Raw genomic sequence first — 23,459 nt, 5'->3', positions numbered from 1 at the left:
TTGAGCAACACGTTTTTCTGAAGAATGCCAGTTGTTTTCCTGTTCGAGAATGTATATAAATAAAAGATTAAAAAAAAAAAAAGCTACACTTGAACATGTACATTACATCTAGAAAGTATTCAGAGCGTGTTGCTTTTTCCACGTGTTGTTAGTATTAATTTTCCCGTAAAAGTGCACACACAATACCCTGAACACTTATTTTTTTATGTACATGTGATTTCTTGTTTTTATTTTTAATACATTTGCAAAAATGACTAAAATACTTTTTTCCCCCACATATTGTTACTGTGCTTTGTCGTGAATATAGTTTTCTTCTATTCAATTTTGGAATAAAGATGTAATAATAAAATGGGGGGAAAGTGAAGCACTGAGATAGACTTATAGATTTATGCAAAATTGTTTTTTTCCCCCAATGCATTTCAAAGGGCGTCAATTATACATGTTTTGGGATATTCGTGGGCTGGGTCAGACCCAATCTCCTGCGAATTTGTTTGTTGTTGTTTGTTTGTTTGTTTGGATAGATTGGCCAATCTCATCTTCAGATCCGTCATCTTTCCTACCCCCCCTTTTTAAAAAACAAAAACAAAAAAAACACACTGATTGGTGATTGGGTCCAAAATCCTGATCATGTAAAGCCTACTCTGAATATCTTCACTGTAGCCAGAGCTATACTGTACATAAAGATATACCGCACAGGCGTACCTAATCAATTGTGAGTTTAATCTGGCTGTAATAAACTTAGAAGTGACATTTGATGACGAGTGGTGGGATTCAGGGCTGTGTGGTAATGAGAATGGGAGGTCTACACGATCAAGGGAGGGTCCAACCAGCCTCATCTGCCTCCACTTAAGCGTCTGGAAGCAAACGATGACATCTCAACATCTCCAAGAGCCGCAAACCACACAAAAAAGCCGATCTCTTAACTGCATTTTTTTATGGGTGTCCTTAGTAACAAGGGAAATCAACAAAGGAAGATTGACAAGGGTGTGGAAGGTTGTTTTCTTCTCTTAATGAGGACTGATGCATAGGGATATCTGACATCAAAGACTAAAAAACGAACGCGTCACAATAATTTTCAGTCTTTGTTTACGAAATCGTGCGCAAGTTCTGTTAAGGGCTCGAATTGTCTCAAGTGCTTTTGAAAACAGGTATAGTAGGTTTGTATAAGACTAAATCATCTTTGATGTTTACAAAAACAGATAGTAGTGTCCATGAAGATTTGAAAATGTAAATAAACACCTTGTTGAAGACTAAATTATTTATTTTACAAAAAAAACATTTATCTAGATTAAAACGAGATCTTAAATGTTCCCAAAAACACATTTGAATCTAGTTCTGGATATCTAGTACAACAGTTGTCGTCATAAATCCTGTCGATTCTGGGTGTAATTCTATTCTTGACAACAAGATGGTGGCACACAATTTACTGTGACGCAGAAATCAACGAAGAAGAATAAACCCCGGCATTCATTGCACGGCCCGTTTTTTTCCTTGAAAACGATTTAATGTCGTCCTCTGATAAATAACTCGACAACGTTCATTGATGACTCTAATCTTTGATGTTTCCAAAGAATGCATGTATTAGTTTCTTGAACTTTAAATGTTGTTTGACGTTTACGAAAACATGTACAGTCGACACAGTAAAGGCTACATTGTTTGGCGTTAAAAAAAAAGGTTCCATGACTAAATTGTCTTGATATTCATGAAAAACACAAAGGCTAGTTTTTCTGAAGACTCAAAATTGTTCTTACGTTAATAGAAGACTGTGAATCTCGACCTCTGATATAAATAATCCAAGGTGCCTCAAACATTTAAAAGGGATTTGTAAACTCAATTTGCCAGCCAAACCAAAAGTGTAATAAAAAAAAAACAGGGGCCAAATGTTCCAGCTGGGTGGTCCCACCGTCTGTGAATGTTTCTGAACCTTTGCTACCTTTTAGCTCTACAAGAAGCATCTTAATGAGGGGGAAAGCATCAAGAAAAACAAGTCTAACATGTGCAATGTCATTCTAACCTTTTCCCCGGTTGACGCTTGTTAAGACCATTTTCTGGTTTTAGGACACGGTTGAGTTGAAGAGGAAACGTCTTTTGTACTTTTGACTTCATTTGTTCAGAGGTGAATGAAAAATGAAAGTGGAACACGTTAGGTAGAACTGGAAACGTGTCAGTATGTTACGTTCTACATTGACATTGCACCAGGACAGAATAATCGTCAAAATTGCCACACGTACTCTGGTTTATGATCAAATCAGTCATCCCGTATATCGACGGGTTCTCGGCCCAAATATAGAATGGATTAGCTCAGTTTGACTCGCTGTACGGTTGCTAGGCAACAGCTATGTCCGGGTGAGACACGAGGCTTGACCCTGGCGCCAATTTAATACTGTACCATGTCTGTTGAATATTCTTAATAATGAGCCTTTGCTGTTCAACTTGGCAAAAAAAAAAAAAACACAATAATAAAGATAGTGTTTAATATTGGCTCTCTCAAAAGAGGCCATTTACAATTTTATGGCATATTGTGTACCTAATTAAGTGTCTCAGTTACACAAGGAAGGGGGCTTGTGGTTAGTTTAGGGTTTATTCAGTCTTTGACTCAGATGACAGTAGATTACTTAGAGAATCTAGATAAATCTCTGGAAAAAAAAAAAATACTGTAGGCTACGTGTTGAAAGAGCACCTTACAGTACAGTCTGTCTCTCTCGCTTACAATATATACACATTCATATTCATATTCACTCATACGCAGGGGGAAAAAAGCATAAGTGGACTCGTTTGGACCCGTTGAGGTTTTGCCGTTGAAAGTAAGAACATTGCATCTGAATATAACTGAGAACATGTAGGCTGTTAAAGCTGAAATAAACTAAGTCTCGATCACAAATGCAGCCAGAATTCCAAATGATGGTATGTTTGTCCAGCAGGCGGCGCTGCGGCAACATGGTGAGGAAAAATAAAATCTACTTGAAACAATTCAGACAGCAGTTTTGTCAAGGTTCAAAAGGGCATGACCTCATCAATTAACATGACATAATCATATCATCATATCTCATGATATGGCTGGGATTTTTTTTTTGGGGGGGGGCATGTTTCACTAAATGGACCACAGTCAAAATGTACAGAATACTGTACTGTATGAACAACCATCGTGGACTTTGAGCAGCTAATGATTTACTGATGGGACGTATGTGTGTTTTATAGGGGCAGTCGCTCGTCATAAGAGCACATCAGAGTTTCTAAAAATGATGGATGCCGTGCCGGAAGAGTGAATTAAAAAAAAAAAATCAAATTAAAAACAAGTGGTAACTTTTCTCACCTCGACGTACAGTGGAACCTCCCAAAGTCGAACGCTCACAAAAAACGTGTTTCCCTTTTTCTGTGTTTTCACGACACCACCACAGAAAAGTGCCAACGAAAAAAAAAAAAAATACACAAATAAATAAATATTTATCGGGTAACATGAAACGCTTACATTGTGATACATTTTCAGCTGTATCGCCCAGCCCTATTTTCAAACTTCAAAGTGTCATGCTTAACAGTTGAAACTGTATTATTTTGCACGTCAATTTATTTTCAACAATGACAAAACTTTCCGCTGTTGTAAATTTATGACAGATGAATCCTAAATCAGAGGCAGTTGTTTGTTCAGTGAAATGTTACTTAAAACATTTTTTTGTACAGTTTTTAAACTTGGAAGTCAACCCACGTTCGACTTTGGAGGTTCCGCCGCATTTCTGTACGTGCGATGTAAAACTAAAAAAAAGTGCTCAACTAAAAAAAACATTATTAATTTTTTTTTTTTTTTTTTTAAATCAGTAACTATGCTTTTCTTAATTAGCAGCCTTAGTAGCAAATGCTAGCTGAACAGATGCTGAGGACCTTGCACGGGAGCCAAATTCTTGGTCTGGATTTGATGAGTTGCTGGGTAATGAGGTAAAGCGGTTCTGTGTGAATCCCAAACAACAACAAGGGTGTCGGGTTCGCTGTTTAGACATGAAGGCATTTTGAAAATCTAATCTGAATAACGTTATACTGAACCTAACTCTAGGTGACTGTATTGATCCAAAACGCCGCCATTTTGGGGGTATTATTTCAACAATTCTTGGCATTGTAGAAAAAGATCCCTAAAACAAGTATTTGGAGTGGAAAAAGTTGAAGAGTAGATACTATCCATCCATTTCCTATCCTTGCTGACTACAAATATGCTGCCAAATACAGATATTAAAAACAATTACATTTGAGAAGGGTATTTCAAGGCTTTACGACGGGAGTAGAGCGGCCTACACATACTGTACATCTTTTTCTACAATGCCAACGTTTATTTCCGATGCCAAAAATTAATGGGGAGTGTTCTGGCAGCATAACAATGGAATTCTGGCAGCAGAGTAAGAAAAAAAAAAAATGCTTCCAAGAAGAGACCTTCACGTTTGAGTCAATTTAAAGGCCGAGCAGCTTGTCTCTTGTGATACACGGTGCGTGGAGAACATAGCTTGCTAATGTTCTCCTTGCGCAATGACTTCATTTCATAGTCCCATTTGTTATACGCTAAGATGTACCTCAGGGGAGATACGTCATATTGAAGAGCTTAGTGAATGTACGGTGACATTCGCATGTTCATCACATTGCCAGGATGTCAGGCCACTGCAATGGTGAGGAGCTAAGAGCTGATGATGCAGCCAAAGTGACTTAGTGGAGAGCTTCCCTTGGTCTCACACACGCGCGCACACACACACACACACACATGCGCGCACACACGCACAAAATGGCAGCACTTAGTGGTTTCTTGGATCCGTCGGCTCGCGCTCCGGAAGGGGACAGGAAATTCCACAGTTTGCTATGTCGCGCTTTAACGCAGTCCGAAGCGGCGAGGGCGTGGCGCCGGCGAGATACTGGCTCTGGAGGGACGTGAGATAAGTGCTGGGGAGGGGGGGGGGACAAAACAAAAAAAAAAACAACTCGGCGGGGCGAAGCTTTCACGTGACCACCCGTTGCACGGCGGAGCGTTCGTGCGGACACGACCGGTCCCGGCAGTGCAGCCTGGCCAGCAGCCGCCGCAGCTTGTTGGAGAAGTTTTTGTTCATCTGGCGGTACATGAGCGGCATGGCGAAGCTGCTGGAGAACGCCAGCAGCTTGGACACGCAGCGCAGGAAGTAGTAGGCGGGCAGGTAGCGCGAGCCGCCCGCGCCGGCCGCCGTGTGCACCAGGAGCGTCACGTAGTAAGGAGTCCACAGCGCAAACTGCACGCACACGGAGGCCAGCAGCAGCCGGTGGATGGACGGGTCCAGGCGGGCCGAGTCCTGGTCCAGCGGCGTGGACTCCTTCCGGATGCGCAGGATGAGCGCGAAGGCGTAAAGCACGGCCACGGCCGGCACCACGTAGCCGATGAACATCATGATGGCGTCGGCCGCCTCCTTGTTCTGCATCTTGGAGCACTCGGCCATCTTGGTGGAGATGTGGTTGCACACGTAGAAGAGCAGCGAGGAGAAGCTGGTGAGCACGGCGCCGCCCCAGATGAAGCCGCAAACGTGCTTGGTGTTGTACACGCTGGACATGTAGGTGCGCGGCAGGGCGCGCTCGATGTAGTAGTCCAGACTGAGCAGCGTGGTGGAGTACATGATGACCAGCGAGGAGATGTTGAAGAGGATGAGCAGCGTGATGTACACCTCGTTGGTGTACTCCCACGCGTGCCAGCGGGTGAAGGTGGAGCTCAGCAGCTCCACCGGCGCCACCGCGTTCAGCACCAGGCCGGCGATGGCCATGTTGACGAAATAGACGTCGGGCATGGTCATGGATACCTTGTTGGAGAGGTTGACGGCCACCAGCAGCATGTTGTAGCACAGGCCCAGCGGGAAGCACACCAGCAGGTAGACCAGGGACAGCACGGACAGAATGAGGCCAAAGTCCTGGCACAGGCGGAAGTCCACGCTGGTTTCCGTCTCGTTGTAAACCACGCAGATCCGCATCGCTGGACCCCGGCGGAGCAGGTGGACTGCAATCACAATCGCGATCAACTTGATACACAAAGAATGCGTCTAGTGTACTTGCCGCTTTTGTACAACAGCAAAAAAAAAAAAAAAAAAAAAAAAAAAAGTAGCTTGTTTTTAGTGTTTTTAAAGTGCAAGACGCAAACAGTAAACTGTAGCTAGCAGCCAAACTGCCGTTAAACCTGGAGAAACACCTTTAATTTCACTTGCCTGACCGACGCGTGTCGGTCTAACACCAGCGAGCCGCCGTCAATGAAGACGGCCTTGTTTTGGTGGCGCCACGCATAACGGAATTATTTGACGCCCCGGCGAGCTTCTTCTCCGCCACGCCGTCTATCACAGTGTCACGTGCAGGCCTGCTGCTTTGCACATGGCCCAAGACAATGGCATTCATGTCCCGCTTGCGCCAGTTCACTGCATCATGCCGTTGGTACCACAAACTGTTCTGATGACATATTTAGCACGGTGGAAGGGTATGAAGGACAAGAGCATGTAAAGATATAAAGTGGTTTTATAAAGTGTAACGTTGGGCTGTGCGATTAATCGAAATCCGACTACAAATACGGTTATTACACGCCACGATTACAAAATTGGCATAGTCATGAAAAAAATGATTATTAATATTAATTTATATACAACGCCCTGTTTGTTTACACAAGGAAATCATACTTGAATTTATACACATTTTGCACCTTTTTAAAAATATTATATTCACTAATTGGAGCAATTTTGTTTTTGTCCAAAATGAACTTACATGTATTTGTCTATATGTTTAAACATTTTCTTGTTTTGCGCCCAAAAATAAATGATAATCGTGATTTCAACTGTTACCCAAATTAATCATGATTAATTCTTTTTTTCATAATCGAGCGGCCCTAGTGTACCGACGACATACTGTAGTACTCACATGTTTGTGTACCTACAGGGGTGTGGCCTAGTGAGTCCGGTTCAAGAAAAAAGAAACGAGAGTGGCCCTCCCGGCAAATAAGTGAGGGCATTACAGTACTTTGGCAGCTCAAATGTACGTCCAACCGCTATCGACGAAAACGGTAAGGAAACAAACACGTAATAGTAATAAGTCCATTCATACACCAGCTGCCAACACGGACCTGCTGAAAAGGTTAGCCTGTTAACGACACCCATGTCACTCACCAGGCCAGGCCCCTCCTTTGAAATCCATACACACTGAAAGACACGGATACTACAGTAGAATGCAAGGATAGCCGCCAGAGGAGGACGAAATAATACCTGCACGTTACTAAAAATCCATTTTTAGCCATCGAAGTGTATTTAGTGTTTTGAATGCAGACACGTGAGCCAAGACTCCGAGGAATCCTGCATTGACAACATGTGCTGATATATGTGAGGAATTTTTGGCAACTTGGCGCAAAGCGCTTTGAATCTTCTTGACACATGGCGACGACTAGATTTATAAAGAGTGAAATGTGAAGCAGGCCGCGGCCAAGGAGCCACTCCGAGCGTCGGGGAGTTCAAGGCGAGGTCAAGGAAAATGACCGGGAGCGCCGGGGATCAAGCCAGAGTTGGCGAAAGCGCTCGCCCTTGTTTATTTGCACAGGGCTTCATTTGGTCCTTTGCAGATTTGGCCTCCTTACAAAGACATCTTTCCCGGACGATGAGTAAATAAACTCGGAGGCAAAACACACGCTAATTTGCGACAAAGTGCAGGAAAGCCGCTTTGTTTTCAGAAGGATGACTCGCCTTTGCGGCGAAAAGGGGAAGCATTCTTCTTCCTCCACTTACGTAAGAGCCACTACCGAGGGTCTGTTTTGGCCTACGGGAGGCGGAGACGTCGGTCCGTCTCCTTACTACTCCAACTGGCTCTAATGAGGCTGCGGCTGAGACTGGGAGTCAAAGCGGTTGGACTGGAAACAGGGTCAGCAGGAAGAGCGTCTCCAGTTACTCCCGACAAAAGTCTGTTTTCACCCACAGCAGCGCAGCTCGGCCCACATGCAAACACCACCGGGTGAATCATTTACAAGCACTTTCCTTGCTGAAAGCTCACGCAGCAATTAGCCTGCTAATAGTCCTCTCCCCAAAGGCTTCTTAAATACAAACTGCGTTGTACTAGATCATAAAGTTGATCAGGACGCATGGGGTATGGGTGTTGATTTCATGTATGGGTAATTGATATGGGGAAGTAGGCTCCTTTAACACAATCAGGTCACAAAGGGGAAATTGTCATTAGAATTAGCAAAAATTAAATAGAAAAAAACAATTGAGAGGAAGTGTAAAATTCTTCTTGATTTGCTGCTTCCACGTGCGCCAATTCACTTTTTCGCCGAATTGTCCCGCGGTGTCTGGCTAGCACGTTCACACAGCCGTTGCACTTTCGCACCGTAAGAGAATTGGATGCAGGGAACGTCGCATACTTTTAACACAAAGGGCCAAGGGCTTAAAGTTACCAAATATGAAGGTGGCAAATTCCCTGCCATCCTGCACCGGAACCTTACTCGCAACCTTAGCGAAATCTCTTTTCATGTTGTCACGATAACAAAATTCAGACTTTGACACTATAGGTGTATAAAGCACCTGATACCGATATGGAAACGATTTATAATCATTGTAACATCTATGCTAATTTTTATAAGCCCGTCTTCAGCGATTTTGCATTAAGCTAGCGGTCTTTCACTGTTTAATTCTCTTTGTTTTACGCGTCATATTTACAGTAAACTTCAACTAGCAGTAACAAATAACCAGCTTGAAGCAAGCATTATTATATTGACTCTCATTTTGAGAACTCTTTGCTTTATGACAAACAAGTGGTTGCAAAATGTGTCTCGCAAGCCATTCACCACTGCGACGCAGTTCCCATGTAAGATAACAGTTAGCCTAGCTTCTTTATTTCTTCTTCAGTTCCATGTAAGATAACAGTTAGCCTAGCTTCTTTATTTGTCCTTCAGCTCCCATGTAAGATAACAGTTAGCCTAGCTTCTTTATTTCTCCTTCAGCTCCCATGTAAGATAACAGTTAGCCTAGCTTCTTTATTTCTCCTTCAGCTCCCATGTAAGATAACACTTAGCCTAGCTTCTTTATTTCTTCTTATACCTCTCTTTTTTTTGTATTTTCCCCCATTCTGGATGCCATATGGCACCATCGCTACGTCGTAAATATCGGCTGCCGTTCTTTTCACTGTGCAACAAAAATCTAATTGAGAGTGCTTTCATTTGTCATCCCAAAGTGTAACAGGCTCCGAAATCTTAAATGTGAATCACGTGTAGCAGTGAACAGCGAATGAAGCATGTTTTAAAACGCTGAAGGTCTTCTGCTCCTCCTACTCCTACTCCTCCAAGTGCCGACAGCTTTGCCTAGTGACTGACACTAAAAACACACTCGGTTCTCTATCGCCTTGGCAATAACGAAACGAGGAAGACATCTTGTATCGGTTCCCCTCGCACGTAACTGCAGTCCAGCCCAGTTTGAACTTTTTGAACGACTTTGCGTCAGCAGTCGGCGGAATTAAATATTTCCCAGATGGCGAGGGCCCCACCAAACACGATGTCGTAAGAGTGACCCCCATGTGCTCCGTGTGTTCCACTGCGCGTGACATGCCGAGCCCCACGCCCCCGAGTCTTACAGTTACGTGCTTACTGGAATTTACAGAGCCTTCTGAGAAATGAGTGGATTGTGTCACATGATTGACTGCGCGCGGAGGGGCAGGGCCACTACACAAATTAAAAAAAAAAAAAAAAAAAAGAAAACATGAGGTGACTCACACTCACAAATGTTGCGGCTGAGCGGTGACAGGAGTCGAGGGAGACTCTGCGACATCCAGCACTCATCGTGGTGTATAATTTACAGCAAAAGGACCGCATTGCAACCACAAAGCTACTTCTGAAAAACGTTAAAAAATCACCAAGTAGTGTTTTTAAAAAGTCTCCAAAGCTCCTCAGCCACCATTCCCTAAGCCACTAATAATTCTTGGTAGGCTAATGACGAGGCATCTGATTCAAGGCTAATACGGCATTGTGTGCTGCTGATTAAAATGAGTCACGTCTCAGGAAGTACGGCTGCTATAATTTTTTGCGATAACATCCCTCCGTTAGCCATTTCCTTGCTTTACGTCAGTCCCAACATCTGCGGTTTTGAGATTACAAACAGCACGCCAAAAACGAGCTCAGTTACCAACGTACTGAGTCTTTTGCTACTATGTTAGCATTCAGGCTGCAGAGAATGCTACGTTGTATATTGAATATCTTCCGACTTAAGTATACGACTTACTATCCCATCAATTAGTCAGATAAAATTGATTTTGCAATATTAAACATATAACATATGTTTATTACGATATTACTTCTGTCCCCTTGGGGTCATCATACTCCTGTTCAACTGTAGTATCTGTGACTTTAAGCGTGTAAGGCTTGAAAAGGCAGGGCCTGGCTTGGTGAGTGACGAGGGTGTCAGCGAGTTGGCTGGCTGCCGTGGCTCTAGGCAGCTTGTGAATTAATGTGCTTAGTAAGTGTTTGTTTTCTGACGGTTTGTTCAATAAAGCGAGCGGAATTACACAAGCAGCTTTGTTTATCCTCAGCTACTTGCGGGGTTTAAAGCACATGGAAGGGGTGGGACTATATCAAACGTGTTTTATATGGTCCTTCACTTATTGAAGGTGGATTTACAATGCAATAAACAGAAACCTCGAAAGTCAGGGCCCTCCTGTAGTCGACCAAAGCCATCCAGAATACCTTGTACTTGTATTTTAGATGTTAATCAACACATTTAGCTACGATCCTAGCATGGTAATCATCCCAAATTTGAATCACCCCATCACGTCATCACTCGGCGGTCACGTTTTCCCGACAGCTTTCAAGTGACTTCTCTCCGGCCCCGACAAACTGGAACTGTCGTGGCCGTCAACTGGAGTCAGAGTTCAGTGGTCAGCACAAAGCAGGCTTAAGCGCACTTAAGCCATGGCCTCCGCACGCCCCATGTCGCCTTTGGTCACGTGGATGAAGTTGACGGCGACAAGTGCGGCCAGGCCGGACAGGCAGGTGGCGATGGGCCTTAAATCTCTGGCGGCGTTTAATGTGTTGAGCGGGAAGATTACAGCACAAGTATTTAGTCAAACTGTAGCTTTCACTTTCAATGGCACTCATCTGTTTACTATTACTACATGTCTACTGCTGCTATATGGACTTTTTTCTTGCGTTAGGCACAGTTTGAATTGCGTTGCAACAGTATTCTGAAATTCCAGGCCCTCGGAACAATTGCAGCCCACAGGATGATATTTTGCGGCCTCCACCTTTTTTGCTGAGTTGTTGCCCTTGGAGTCGTGTGTGTGTGTGTGTGTGTGAAAGATACCTAGTCACTAAGTCCCAGTCATGTCTCTCAAAACCTTCATTGAAGAGAGAGGTTGGCGAAGCGAACAGCCAATTTCAAGAAAAACAGGAGATGTTGTTTGTATGTTGTTGTTGGGCATGGGGGCACACTGACATGTGTCTAAATTCACAGACAAAGTTACGCTGCTCAATAAATCAAATGTCATTACTCAACTAGACATGCTGAGGAGTATGCAAAGTAGCAGGGAGATGAGGGAGAGCACCGAGTCAGCAATCTTGTTCACCTTCTGAAGAACTGTTCATTTCCTCAAGTGTTATTAAGATTGAGAAGATTGGATGGACTAGTAGGATTTTTTTATTTTTATTTATTTAAATATTTGAACCCCTTTCTGTGGAGAGTTTGAGACCCCAGGATTACAGGGAAGAACAGGAGGAACATAACGCAAGTAAATACGCTCACCGGCCACAAAATTAGGTACACCTGCATAGTCATTCTGCCATTGCAAAGGCTACCTGTTTTTGTTATTAATGGAGAGCAGTGAGAGCAGTTTCTAATATTTTGAGACTTTACATCACATTTTGGAAGCTCAAGACCCAACTGGAATCACTAAACTACACAATATGGTTATGATTAAGACCTTCTAGATACTGCAAATCAAAAATGAGCATCGGCATCAGAATTTAATATCATGTTGGTAAAATAAACAATCAGGGTGTTTAACTATTATAGGACGACGTTGGAAGTTTTATCACACAGTTCAAACGCAATAAAATGTCTACAGTTCTTTTAAGGTAGCTTCATAACACACAATGAAACGCTTCCAATTTGCTCAGATTAGAAACGTCCACGTCGTTCAAATCATGTTCTAAAAAAATGCTATTTTGTACACGATTACGAGCACGGAAGATAAACAGAACATTGTGGTGACCTCCATCGCACTTGACGCTACAGATCAAATCGTGGGTAGCTGTCACGGTTTAGTCAGCATTTTTGAACCGTTCCCTACTACTACTTGTCGCGTCTGAAACATCCCAGAGACTGAAGAAATTCGCACTTTTGTAGTGTGGGAACTTTGGAGGCAAAAACATGTCACAAAGTGGAAAAGGGAAGAGAGGAAAAGGGGGGGCGACTCACCAGAGACGTTTGAGACTTGGCTCTTGGTTGGCGCACTACGGAGGCATCGGGTCAGGATGTCCCATTTCCACAGACATTTCTCAATCGCTTCATTTGGAGAAGAAACGTCCCGAAAAACACGCGACCAGCGTTCCTCTATTCCTGCGAAAAGCCAACAACAAACACTGCTTTACTCCATTCGTGGCCCCTCGACTGGTTATCAACTTTTGGGACGAGGCTTGTTCTGAAAAAAGGGGGCAGTCCGCTGGAGACGCTACGAGCGCTACAATGTGTACACACGTGACCCTCCCCCACAGTCGGCCAGCCGCCCTCTGCCTCGCCCCCCCCTCCTCTTCCCCTCTCCCTTCATCTCTGCTCGCGAGCCCAGGGAGGACGTCCTACGCTCTGATTGGGCAGTTGCTTCCAAGGGGGCGGGGCGTTATGAACAGACAGAGGAGGAACCGCAGACACACACACGCACGAAAATACACACATTGGACGCTCGTATATTCGCGGTTCCACACCCGCGGATTCAACTATTTGCAGATTCCTTTTCATTAAAAATTTTAAAAATGTAATACTTTTTTTTTTTTTTACAATTTAGTCTAGTTTATTTTGGGGGTGGCGCAAACCCCGTTTTTTGTAAAATAAATAAGTAAATATGTCATTAATTGGTTCCAGCCCCCCCCAAAATACACGATGTTATGGTAATGTTTTTTTTTGTTGTTTTTTTTTTAATAGGACAAATAGTACTGTATTGCATACAAGTTAATAAAAGAAAATGTAAAGGAATAAACTGTAAACTGTAAACTGTAAAGTGTAACTACTGTACGTTGGGATAAGCCACCAGGGCCAAACGCCCGGGCTGACAACCTGTTGGCCAGTGCCACACTTAAAGGGCACAGCGTTGGTATCCGTTCAACTCATAAAACGTCTCGTTCACACTAAACAACAGCCACAGAGAAATGCGTTACTAACATTGTAGTTGTATTTATTACAATATTTGTAAAAATAATATCTTCCATTCTTTACACAATAGCGATGAGTGACGTCTTCAGGCGTTTGTACTATTGAGGAAGGATGACCCCAGCAAGTCATGAGAGAAAGTTTGCAACCAATTTTACCCAAAACTTCCAAAAGTAATGTGATAGTGAAAAAGGAATCTCTCTTATCACTAATATTTTTGCCAGTCTTATAGCCATTAGCAAATAATAAGACTGTGACATATTGTGCACAGCTCACGGTGAAGATCCGATGGATTATTTTCATGATCTCTCGGTCGTAACAACAAACTTGTCATCATTCGCAACCTATTTGCTTTAAGGTTGGAGGAAGCTAAAGGTTTAATTCGTCAATCTTCTTTTCCGGAGGATTAGAGGAACTGTATTATGCGTCGGCGTGGAATTTAGGGTAAGCTCGTGTGACACTCGCCACAAGGCAGCCAGGTGTTTATCTCATTGAACTGTGATTAAACAAACAGTGCCCACTGATGTGACGAGCAAGACACTACAGGGCTTATCTCGGTGACGCTGTCTCATCAGTTTGTGAGTTAAGAGTACACGATATGAAGTAATCAACATACCGAGCTCTCATTCGTAATTCTCATACAAGTCTCACACGCTGAATGACGCAAGAGCCTTTTGTAATATACTTGGAATTTGTATTTTCAATTTAAAATACATACTGTACATAAAAACATGTATGCAATACTGTACGTAAAAAGTGTCACTGCCAAAGTGCATGAATGCCCGACATTCACGATATCCTTGATTTGGCCAAGTCAATCTTCAGACTTAAACCCAATAGAGCAATCGTTTTATCTGCCAAAGGGGAGACTAAAGGGAGGCCTCACTGTCCCGATACTTTTGACGGGGAGTCCATATGGTCATTTGCTGCAGCCAGAAAGGCATATCGTTGTTAATGTTAATGCATAATGTATTGGAGGACAAAAATCACACTTGATCCAGAATCAAGCACTCAAATCTGTCCCCATTCTCAGACGTCTTAACAGCACAGCAAGGCGTTCGTCTGCACTTGGTTACAGACTTTCAAGGCCGCATGACTACACGCCGCTTGTTTACAAATTAAAAATCCGTCTGCCCCAGATGCACGTCAGGTGTTTGCGTAATTACTTTGGCACCAGATGGTCACGGACACGTTAAAGCGAGTCTAATGACTAGACTGACGTGTTTGCGGCCGCAGTGCACTTGCGGTCCCGTCTTGTCGGATTAGCACCTCCAAGTCGATTCCGGTAGAAAGTCACGGGATGTTGCCAACAAGATCAGCAGACGCACATTGTTGTGACTTGTGACTTTTAATGACAAGGGCTAGCACAGATGCAGCCACTAAGACGAAGCAGTGTAACACAACACTGTGCCTGTGCGCTGTATGCACCGCACATGCCTTTAAGCTCGGAGGCCCCGGGGGGGGAGTGCACAGTAAGCTCATTAAGTCTGTGACGGCGATTAGGGTGCGTTTAGGGACCAGACACCAACGTCCACCGCCTGGCCCCGGGACGTCAGATTCCGGCTAAAAAGAAGCGGTTATTATCAAGTTCGACTGACCACCGGAAATGGTTGGCGCTGCATAAGGATGGAAATTTGACCAAAAACAATTGCTGTTCTTCTTCATGCCCCAAACTAGTTGTGTCTCATTCGACAACAGGTTAGCGATGTCGCAATGAAAAAGCCAAATGTTCCCTTTAACATGATGACTTCAAGCAAATGTTCTCTGGTTAAATAAAGTCACATTTTTAGACGTGGTTTTGCTGTGCAATAAGATGCCAGCTATCATATGAGCAAGCACATGAACAAAAACAATCCGTACATACAGTAAACCTTTCTGCTTTTTTTGGGGGGGGGGGGTTCCGGGAAAAAGGCTTCCCTTGAGGTAAAAAAACGTGTTTGTGGTCAGCATATGCACTGTTGATTGTGTGTCTTGCGGTTTTAATGTGAAATAAAGACTCAAATCTGTGACATCGACTGTATATAGGATGTTGTAGAAAAAGCACAAAACAGACCCTAAGGCCTGGATTCACAATACATAATCTTATTTCTTCTTATCTGTGCGCTTTGGTGATGTTTTGCAGTTTGTCGATGAATTTTAATATGTCCCTTCCATCTGTCTCAGTTCCATCATCCCGCCAGAAAGATCCATTAACCTTTGTGCTTCTGCAGACGGATGCTATGAATATTAGCGACGTATCTTTGTTGAGACCGATAACCTTTCTCCCTGTTTACCCTTGAATGAGGTTACATGAAAAAGCCATAAGTGAATTCAAAGTAATGAAGAGGGATCATTTCTGCCATTTTCCCCAACCACGCCGAGCACTTTGAAGACAGTTGATTAATAAAAGTTTAGAAAACCTTCCCATGACTTCAGAGAACTTGAAAATGGACTGAAGCCAATTTCCTGGAGATTTACTCTTGATCCTAGCCCTGCTTGAACCTTAAACCAAGTCATTTGCCCAAAGAGGGTATGATTTCGGTTATGAAACTTCACCGCTGGCTCACAATTGTCGTGACAATGGGAGAAAAGCGAAAGCTATTTGGAGAAAAGTGTGGTACACACACACACACACACACACACACACAAATTGGGTGGAATTTGAGCAGCTTTGTCACCCCTTCCAAAACAAAGTCAGAAAAGGCCTGATCGCCTGATATCATGTCATGTGTGAAGTCTCTGACATTTGAAAAAAAATAAAATAAATGGGTGAAGATATTAGAATTCGGTTTGTGTATCTGTTTTAGATTACAATAAATTTGTGTGGCATACCTCAGAGGTCTGTTCTCTGCCCCATGGGGTTCTCTTTGCTCATATTCAATTTCAAAAGTGTCAATAAAAACATATACATATAAAATATCATTAAATATCAATTATATATATATATACATACATAAATTCTGATTTTTTTTGTGTCATCTGACATGAATATTTCCTTACACAAAGTAAAAGCTGCAGTCTTGGTCAGCTGTTTTCTTTGGTCAAAGCTGGAAAATCCTCTTGTACCTAATCCATTTATGGTGTTACGGCATATACGTCGTTGGAAAAATACTACATGGTATTTTCAGCAAAGCCGCGGTCAGAGTTTGTGGCCCTGAGGAATGCCGAATGCGTAAACAACAGCAGAAGCGCTTTGAGCAATATTGTAACCATCTAGAAGCTTCTTGCAAAATAGTAAATTCTTTCCGTGCTGGAGAGCTGCATGATTTTTTTTTTTTTTTTTTTTCAGATTACCCCAAATATTTTCAGTTGGATTTAGGTCAGGATGCATTGTTTCCATTTGTATGTGCTGCTGCTTGTGGGCTTTGAGTCACGCCGTTGATCTTAAGAGCCAAAGAAATTGCCCCTCCTGAAATGTTGTTTGCTGTCATTGGGTAACATTATTTTTTGCCTCCTGTGATTTTGGCATCCCTTTGATGCAGGACAAGGCCTCCAGCACCGCAAAGCAGCCGGTTTGAGCGCGTCACGAGACCCTTAAACTAGTCAAAGCAATCGGACTTTGAAATATCAACTGTGCCTGAGCACGGTTCGGACTGTCCCGTTCGAGCTGCATTCCGAGAGAGATCGAGGACAGAAGCGCAATATCGTCAACACGTGGTAAGTTGCTGCCGGGCATCGCGACTGGCTTGTCCTATTCGACATTATGAAAGTCATCGCCTTGTTAGATCAGCAGCGCCCGGCCGGCAACAATGCGTGGCAACCAAACCACTTGTAGTCTTCTGTGTCATCTTTACTAGTTTCAAACGTACACAGAGACACGCCTCTCGCCTAGCGCCTCAGCCAAAGCTTCATTCTGCAATGCGCATGAATCAAGATTATTCCGCCGCGTGGTTCCCCACGGCATGGATGGCGTCCGGGTGCCGACGAGCAGATCTAAGAGGGATTAGCGGGCTGTTTTGGTGGATCGACTCGAACAGTGTGAGGCTGTCCATACACAGCTGTGCGCTTGGGGCCTTTCATAATGCTCTGGCCTCCCCGGCCCCCTGCGCCGCCTTTGGCTCGGACCCCTCGGTCACCTTCCCCTCCCACCGAGCTCACAGTTCACAAAGCTCGCCGGCTGCAGAACAGCAGGAAGCGGGAACGTTTCTTCTGCCGCGCCATGCTGGCCCTGGAGCATGACTCCACTCCAGAATGGGGATTGACATCGCACGTATAACATATGATCATATGACATATCAAATCTGTCTGGTCTTGTTTTTTTCTTCGCTGCGTTTTTTATTTGGCCTCTAACGATTTTGAAGGCTGTCACGAGAAAGTATATGTATAAATAATGTTATGTTTGGTGAGTGTATAGAAATACATGCCGCTATGCCGTTAGACCTGTCTGGTCTTGTTTTTTTTTTTTTTTCTTTACTATGAGTTTGGATGTGGCCTTTCATTCTTTACCAACAGTGAATTTGATGGATCCAGTATGAGATAGCACACGTGTACAAAATGTTACAGTTGGTGAGAGGGTATAAATACTGTACATGTTGCTACAACCATATCCGACCTGTCTAGTCTTGTTTTTTTTTCCTGAAGTGACTTTTGTACTTGGCCTTTCATTCTTCATAACCAAACATATTTTTTTTTCCAAGAATATGTTCTATGCGGGCTCAACTGAAACAAGGCAATATGATTAATTTGAAATATGAGTTAAGCAGCTAAATCCACCCGTTTTTAGCCATCTCGGGGGCGGCCATTTTGTCACTTTTGTCGACTGAAAATGACATCATAGATCCCACGGGGCTCAGATAACGACCAATCACGGCTCACCTGTTTTCTGAAGCTGAGATATGATTGGTCGTTATCTGATAATCTTCTGATATAAGGGTTGATGATTCACTAATCTAGGAAGGTATACGTTTTGGTGCTCTTCACAGACAATACATTTTATGGCTCTCATTAGTCATTTGATAGTCAGGTGAACCTAATAATACGGTCGGTGAGTGTGTACAAACGCATGCCGGTTCACTATATCCAACCCGTCTAATATTGTTTGATTTTTTTTCCTTTTCCTTGTTTTTGTACTTGTCCTTCGAATTCTGTACTGACAGTAAATTTAACAGTTCGGAGAAAAGTGCAACCTTTCCAAATGCCTCATCGCCCCACACCCGCAGCACACCCACTGGACAGAGTGTCTCTCTTTTTTTTTGCTCTCTGTTTGATGTTGCGGTGAGGCCGCCCTCTAAAAAAGTGCTTGGCTGTCAGCACACTGTGCTCCAGCGAGTCCGCAGGAGCCTCTGTGTGTTTGTGTATGTACAGGTCTGTGTATATGCCCTGCATTTGTATTGCAGCCTCCAAATAAATGCTCTATCCGCTAAAATAAAAAAAAAAAAAGGACCTTGTTTAGTCTGGAAACAGAAGTTAATCCATAAAGGAGAGAGCTGCCAACAAACACCTTCAGTCAGCTGATGTTTTGCAACTCCACCATTTTATTTTATTCTTTTTTTTTTTTTTAAAGTAAGCTCACGCGCTCTTTCAAGGACGGCCGGGTAGCGAACAAGCTCATTACTTTTTCATGACATCCATCGTCTTTAATCAACGTCAAGAGAGTTACTTTGCACTTTCCACAGGAACTCACTCTCTCCCCTACCCCGACTCGGAGATTTATCTCGTCAAAAGTCTTCGTGACTTGTAGACTTCCAAACCCCTCCGACACCCGTCCCTTTTTGAATGCAGAAAAAACAATGTCTATTTTTGTGGAGCACAACTGCTGAGGGAATAATGACGGCAAGTTTGAATGCACTGCACAATCCTCATTGGCTAGTGACTATAATCCAAATACACACAAAACTAGAATAACACATTGTGCTTTAAAAAGGACATCGCTTAGCCTGCTAGTTTAATGCTAACATCAATACATGGTGGGAAACGCCAAGGCCGAACGCTCTAACAAATAGCATCTACGTGGCAGTGGTACAACCCAGCTAATTGAACAAAAATAGTGGATCAACACATGTAGACATATAGCAATACTCACAGGCATATATTCTTTATCCTCTGTGAAGAACGACCAATGCTCAGGAGTTGTGATGTCTCCGTATCCTATATATTTGTATAATACACCAGAAGGAGCAGCATAAAGACTATGAATTAAAGCAAAGACGGTAACAAAAACTGCTTAATTTGTTATACTGTATTCAAGTATATAATTACTGAATATTTGTATAAATACAAAATTGTAGAGTGCCATTTTCCTTGTTAAAATACACATTTTTGTTGTTTTTTTGAGAAGACTGGAAATAATTAAAGGCATTTCCATTCATTTCAGCGGGGAAAGATGATTTGAGATATGAGTGTTTCGAGTTTAAAGTGGAACAAATTAAGCTCGTATCTCAAGGCTAATTCCATTTTTCTTAAAAATTCTTTCGAATGAATCTATGTCTGTAAAATAAATAAATAAATAAAAACCAAGAAAATCACAAAATCCTATTCTCCTTTTTATTCCCAACCCCACAATTGTTTCTATTTGACTTTTGGCTTCTTTTTTTTTTTTTTTGCAGTCCAAGAAATGACAAAATATAGTCAATGTTCTTCAACAATGTTAAATCAATTCTTGTCTTCAGTGACACATTGTTTATTTTCCAGCCGTTAACGTCGCTTTCATGCATGAGTGAAATCTTGAAATGTGACTGAAAACATTGGCTGCACATTTCAAGGTTCTAAAAGGGCCATGGAACCGATTAATTCACTTTCCAGATTTTCTCACAGGAAAATAAGTTTTGAAATTAGAACAACTTGGATGTCAAAGATCAGGTTGTGACAATAGTGATTAACATGGAGCCGCACAAAAGCTCGATTAATAAAAGAAAGTTAAAAAAAAATTGCACAATGCAGGTTTCAAAACGGAGCCGTATAGAAGGAAAACGGAACATTTTCCAGACAGCTCTTGAATGGCGTTACATTGTGCAGTTGTCCCAAATGTTATGACCGATAGGCGAATGTTCTCAATAGAAAGGAAGTACGAGGAAGCCTTTGAAGGAGTACAAAGAGCTCCTGGACTCCCGATGCTGTGTGTGCCCAAGTTCTGCGTGTGCTGGGAAAAACTGCAGGAGTGTGGAGAATTCAATTGGCGAACCTGCGCTTGTTCAAGGGAACAGAAGACAGCGGGGGGGGGGGGGGGGGGGGGTGTTAACGATCTTTATGGCCAATAAACAGGACATACATCTTCCGCCCGATGGATGTTGGTGACCTCTGGGCGTCATTGCGTTTACAGCAAGGAATCTGGGCTTCTTCGGCTGACGTCAAGAAAAAAAAAAAAAAAAAAAAAAACACTCCTCAGAAGTTCGGAAGAAGAAAGATGAAAAAGCACAGAGCAGCCCCCCGGTGTCATGTCTTCATCTTGTTTTTCCTTCCAGGAAGCAGAGCGGCTCTGCCTTGTCTCATTCTGCTAAAAGCTCCTGACGCAAATGTGAACATACAGAACATGTCCAATGCCTCATGTTGAGGGAGAGCAATAGGGACCATTGATACTCCTTCCAAAATATATTCATAAATTAAATGGTAAAAATACCACGGACAATGATTCCAAAACACTTGAATCATTTCGAACCCGTCTCGCAACATTGCTCTTAAAAATAAATGGCTTACTGGATATTTGATTTTGAAAAACACAAAAGACTCCCCGGAACTTCCACTAACAACCCAGGCTAAACTTTGCCCTGTCCAGCTTTTCTCTCAGTTAAGATGCACCATTTCAACAAATGCCCTTGACACTAATTGCTACTTTTGTAACAACTAGGGCTTTGACGCCATCGTGTGGCATCTTAAAACATCTCATTTCGCACATTCTTCATTTCTGTGTAAATAGAATCACCGTTAAAAACGCAATGAAACACGCCGTCTTGATTTGGATGACGATGATTAGTTACATGGCAGATATACCTGACATAAAAACAATGTAAAAAGCCCCCGCAGTCGTTAGCTAATAAACCGGAACCCACCCACCAAGCAAGTCTGTTGTGTGCTTCTGCTTTACCTCCAGCGTGCCTCCGTTTGCCAGAAAGCTTTGCCCCCGCCCCCTTGCAGCAGATAACAGCACATCTGATAAAGCTTATCGGGTTTATACTCTCAAAAGCCTTTACGGTAACAGACAAATTGTAGCGTGAAAAGTTTCAAATCTCCGGAACTTGTGCCATAATGGTGAACATTTTAAGATACTAGACCTGTTTTACGACAAGGGCCACTGATATAAAAAGAAGACTTGCCCCAAAAAGCAGCTTTTACACTGACTGAGTCAAATCATTTCTACTCCATTCTCCCGTACGCCAAGTTAGTTAGCGGTCATTAGCTTAGCCAAAACCTCATGAACAAGACTCGATGTTTCTCGACATCGGTTAACATAAAACAAATGCCTTCCTTATACATCGATGGATAATATGAAACAAAAGACGTACGTATTATTAAAGTTGACAATATCTTTACTAAAATTAAACTCAGGCGTGACCAAAATAGATTGATTTGCGCTACATATGCGGCCCAGATGTACTGCAATCAAAACGTTGCTCTTTTTTAAATTTTTTTTTTATTGTGGCCGCGGTCCATGTTGTCGACGTGCCACCAGATCTGGCTAAGAACCGCACTTTCTCTGAGATTTATCTTTCCACACCCTTTGCGGTGTACCCAATGCTTACCAGCGAGGCAAATCCAGATGCCAAACCACAGAACGGGACCACATGTTTCCCATATCGTACAAGGTAACACGCTGGTCCGTTGAAGCCCAAATCGCGTTTTCAGGAATTTCATTTTTTCAGGACTGCGCGTACCTTAAATGAATTAACATGCTTGCGTTCCGATGAGGCAGACAACCAATGGAATAGTGAGACAGTGGGGAAAACGTAAGTGAAAGCAGGCAGCTGATTGGCCGAGGGACAGTGAACAGGGAAGTGCCAATGACAAAATGTGAAGTTTTGATAGGGAAACTAGAAAATAATATTAACGGTGAATGTTAAAAATAAACATTAAAAAAAATACACTTATCTAGTCCACATTTGTCATCCTTTGCATTGTATTCTCTTCTGGTTCTGCATGCACCAATAGCAAATCATTTTCATTATTATTATCATTACTATTATTATCATTATTATTATTATGCTAATTGTTTATGACATTTCACCAGAATGCTTTGGAATGCATAACATCCAGGATATGAAGTTTGAAATTGTGCAATAAAAAAAACTCTCTAAAAATATAAAACTATCTATAACCCCGCTGCGTTGGGAGACCCATAAACTGCGTACATTTTCACAAGGATACAGACGCCACTCAAATGGACACGTTGAGGCCACAAAAAAGGCAAATTCATTCATCAGAAGAACACAGGGATTCAAAAATTTTTTCACTCATCTTTCTTGCCTCATTACTGACAATCGATACTAGGAATAGTTCATCTCTGTTTGTCTACATTGGCAGTAAGTCACACTTATTTGACTTGCTCATTTTATCGTTTCCATCTGGTCTCCTCTCCCTCTCTGCCCACCTGCACCACAACCCCCCCCCGCGCCACGCTCTCCTGTTCTCCACCACCTGCTTCCGGCCTCGTGACCTCCATTCAGTGTTTCTGTTCAATTTGGGATATGTTCGAACAAGGCACTTTTCAACACAGGTCGGGATGATGCACAAACAAAAGAAGTGTTGTGCACTTTTCAGAGTGGTCGAGTCAGCATGCACGCAGAGGTGCGCCTCGCGCCAACCACATGCTCCACTCTGCGAGCCTTTCAGCCGCCCCTTTCTGGGCCCCTTTTTTTACCCTCTGACCGAAAAAAAAAAAAAAAAAAAAAAAAAAAAATCCTCCTACTTTCTATTGTTCTTGTGCTCTCTTATCAGCTGCACAGGCTCCAGCCTTCCTCGCCACAAAGATCTTTCTGCCTCGCTCCCTGGAAATACAAGCGTCAACACCACATGAAGTGAAAGTGCTGAATGTGACCATTTCGATTTTTTCCCCACTCAATTCGATTCAAAACTTCCATTCAATGGATTTCAATGGGGAAAACTGAATTACGAGCTTGACCACGGCGAAAAGTCAACTTTTAATTCAAGGTACCACTAAATATGCCAACGTTATTTCAACATATGATGTCTTTT

At 42.8% G+C, this 23,459-nt stretch overlaps 1 protein-coding gene across 7 annotated transcripts in view; it reads right to left on the bottom strand.

Moving 5' to 3' along the window:
• Positions 1–2,562: 2,562 nt before the first annotated feature.
• Positions 2,563–23,459, bottom strand: part of gpr146 (G protein-coupled receptor 146) — a 28,663-nt gene continuing 7,766 nt past the window's right edge. For 3 of the 7 annotated variants that reach the window (XM_086055788.1, XM_086055787.1, XM_086055786.1), the window contains exons 3-4: positions 12,411–12,551; positions 2,563–5,986 (exon numbers count right to left, since the gene is read on the bottom strand). In XM_086055788.1, the coding sequence (XP_085911914.1) occupies positions 4,971–5,960 (990 nt within the window). In that variant the 5' untranslated portion in view covers positions 5,961–5,986; positions 12,411–12,551 and the 3' untranslated portion in view covers positions 2,563–4,970. Of the gene's footprint in view, positions 5,987–12,410; positions 12,552–19,356; positions 19,422–22,009; positions 22,161–23,172; positions 23,252–23,459 lie in introns of those variants that run through there. The other 4 variants (XM_086055792.1, XM_086055791.1, XM_086055789.1 and 1 more) reach the window with 4 other exon arrangements.

This window comes from Filicampus tigris, chromosome 16 (assembly GCF_054856515.1).
Source record: "Filicampus tigris isolate MCC_2025a chromosome 16, RoL_Ftig_1.0, whole genome shotgun sequence".
Taxonomy (NCBI): Eukaryota; Metazoa; Chordata; class Actinopteri; order Syngnathiformes; family Syngnathidae; genus Filicampus; species Filicampus tigris.
This window is presented reverse-complemented; position numbering and strand designations above follow the sequence as displayed.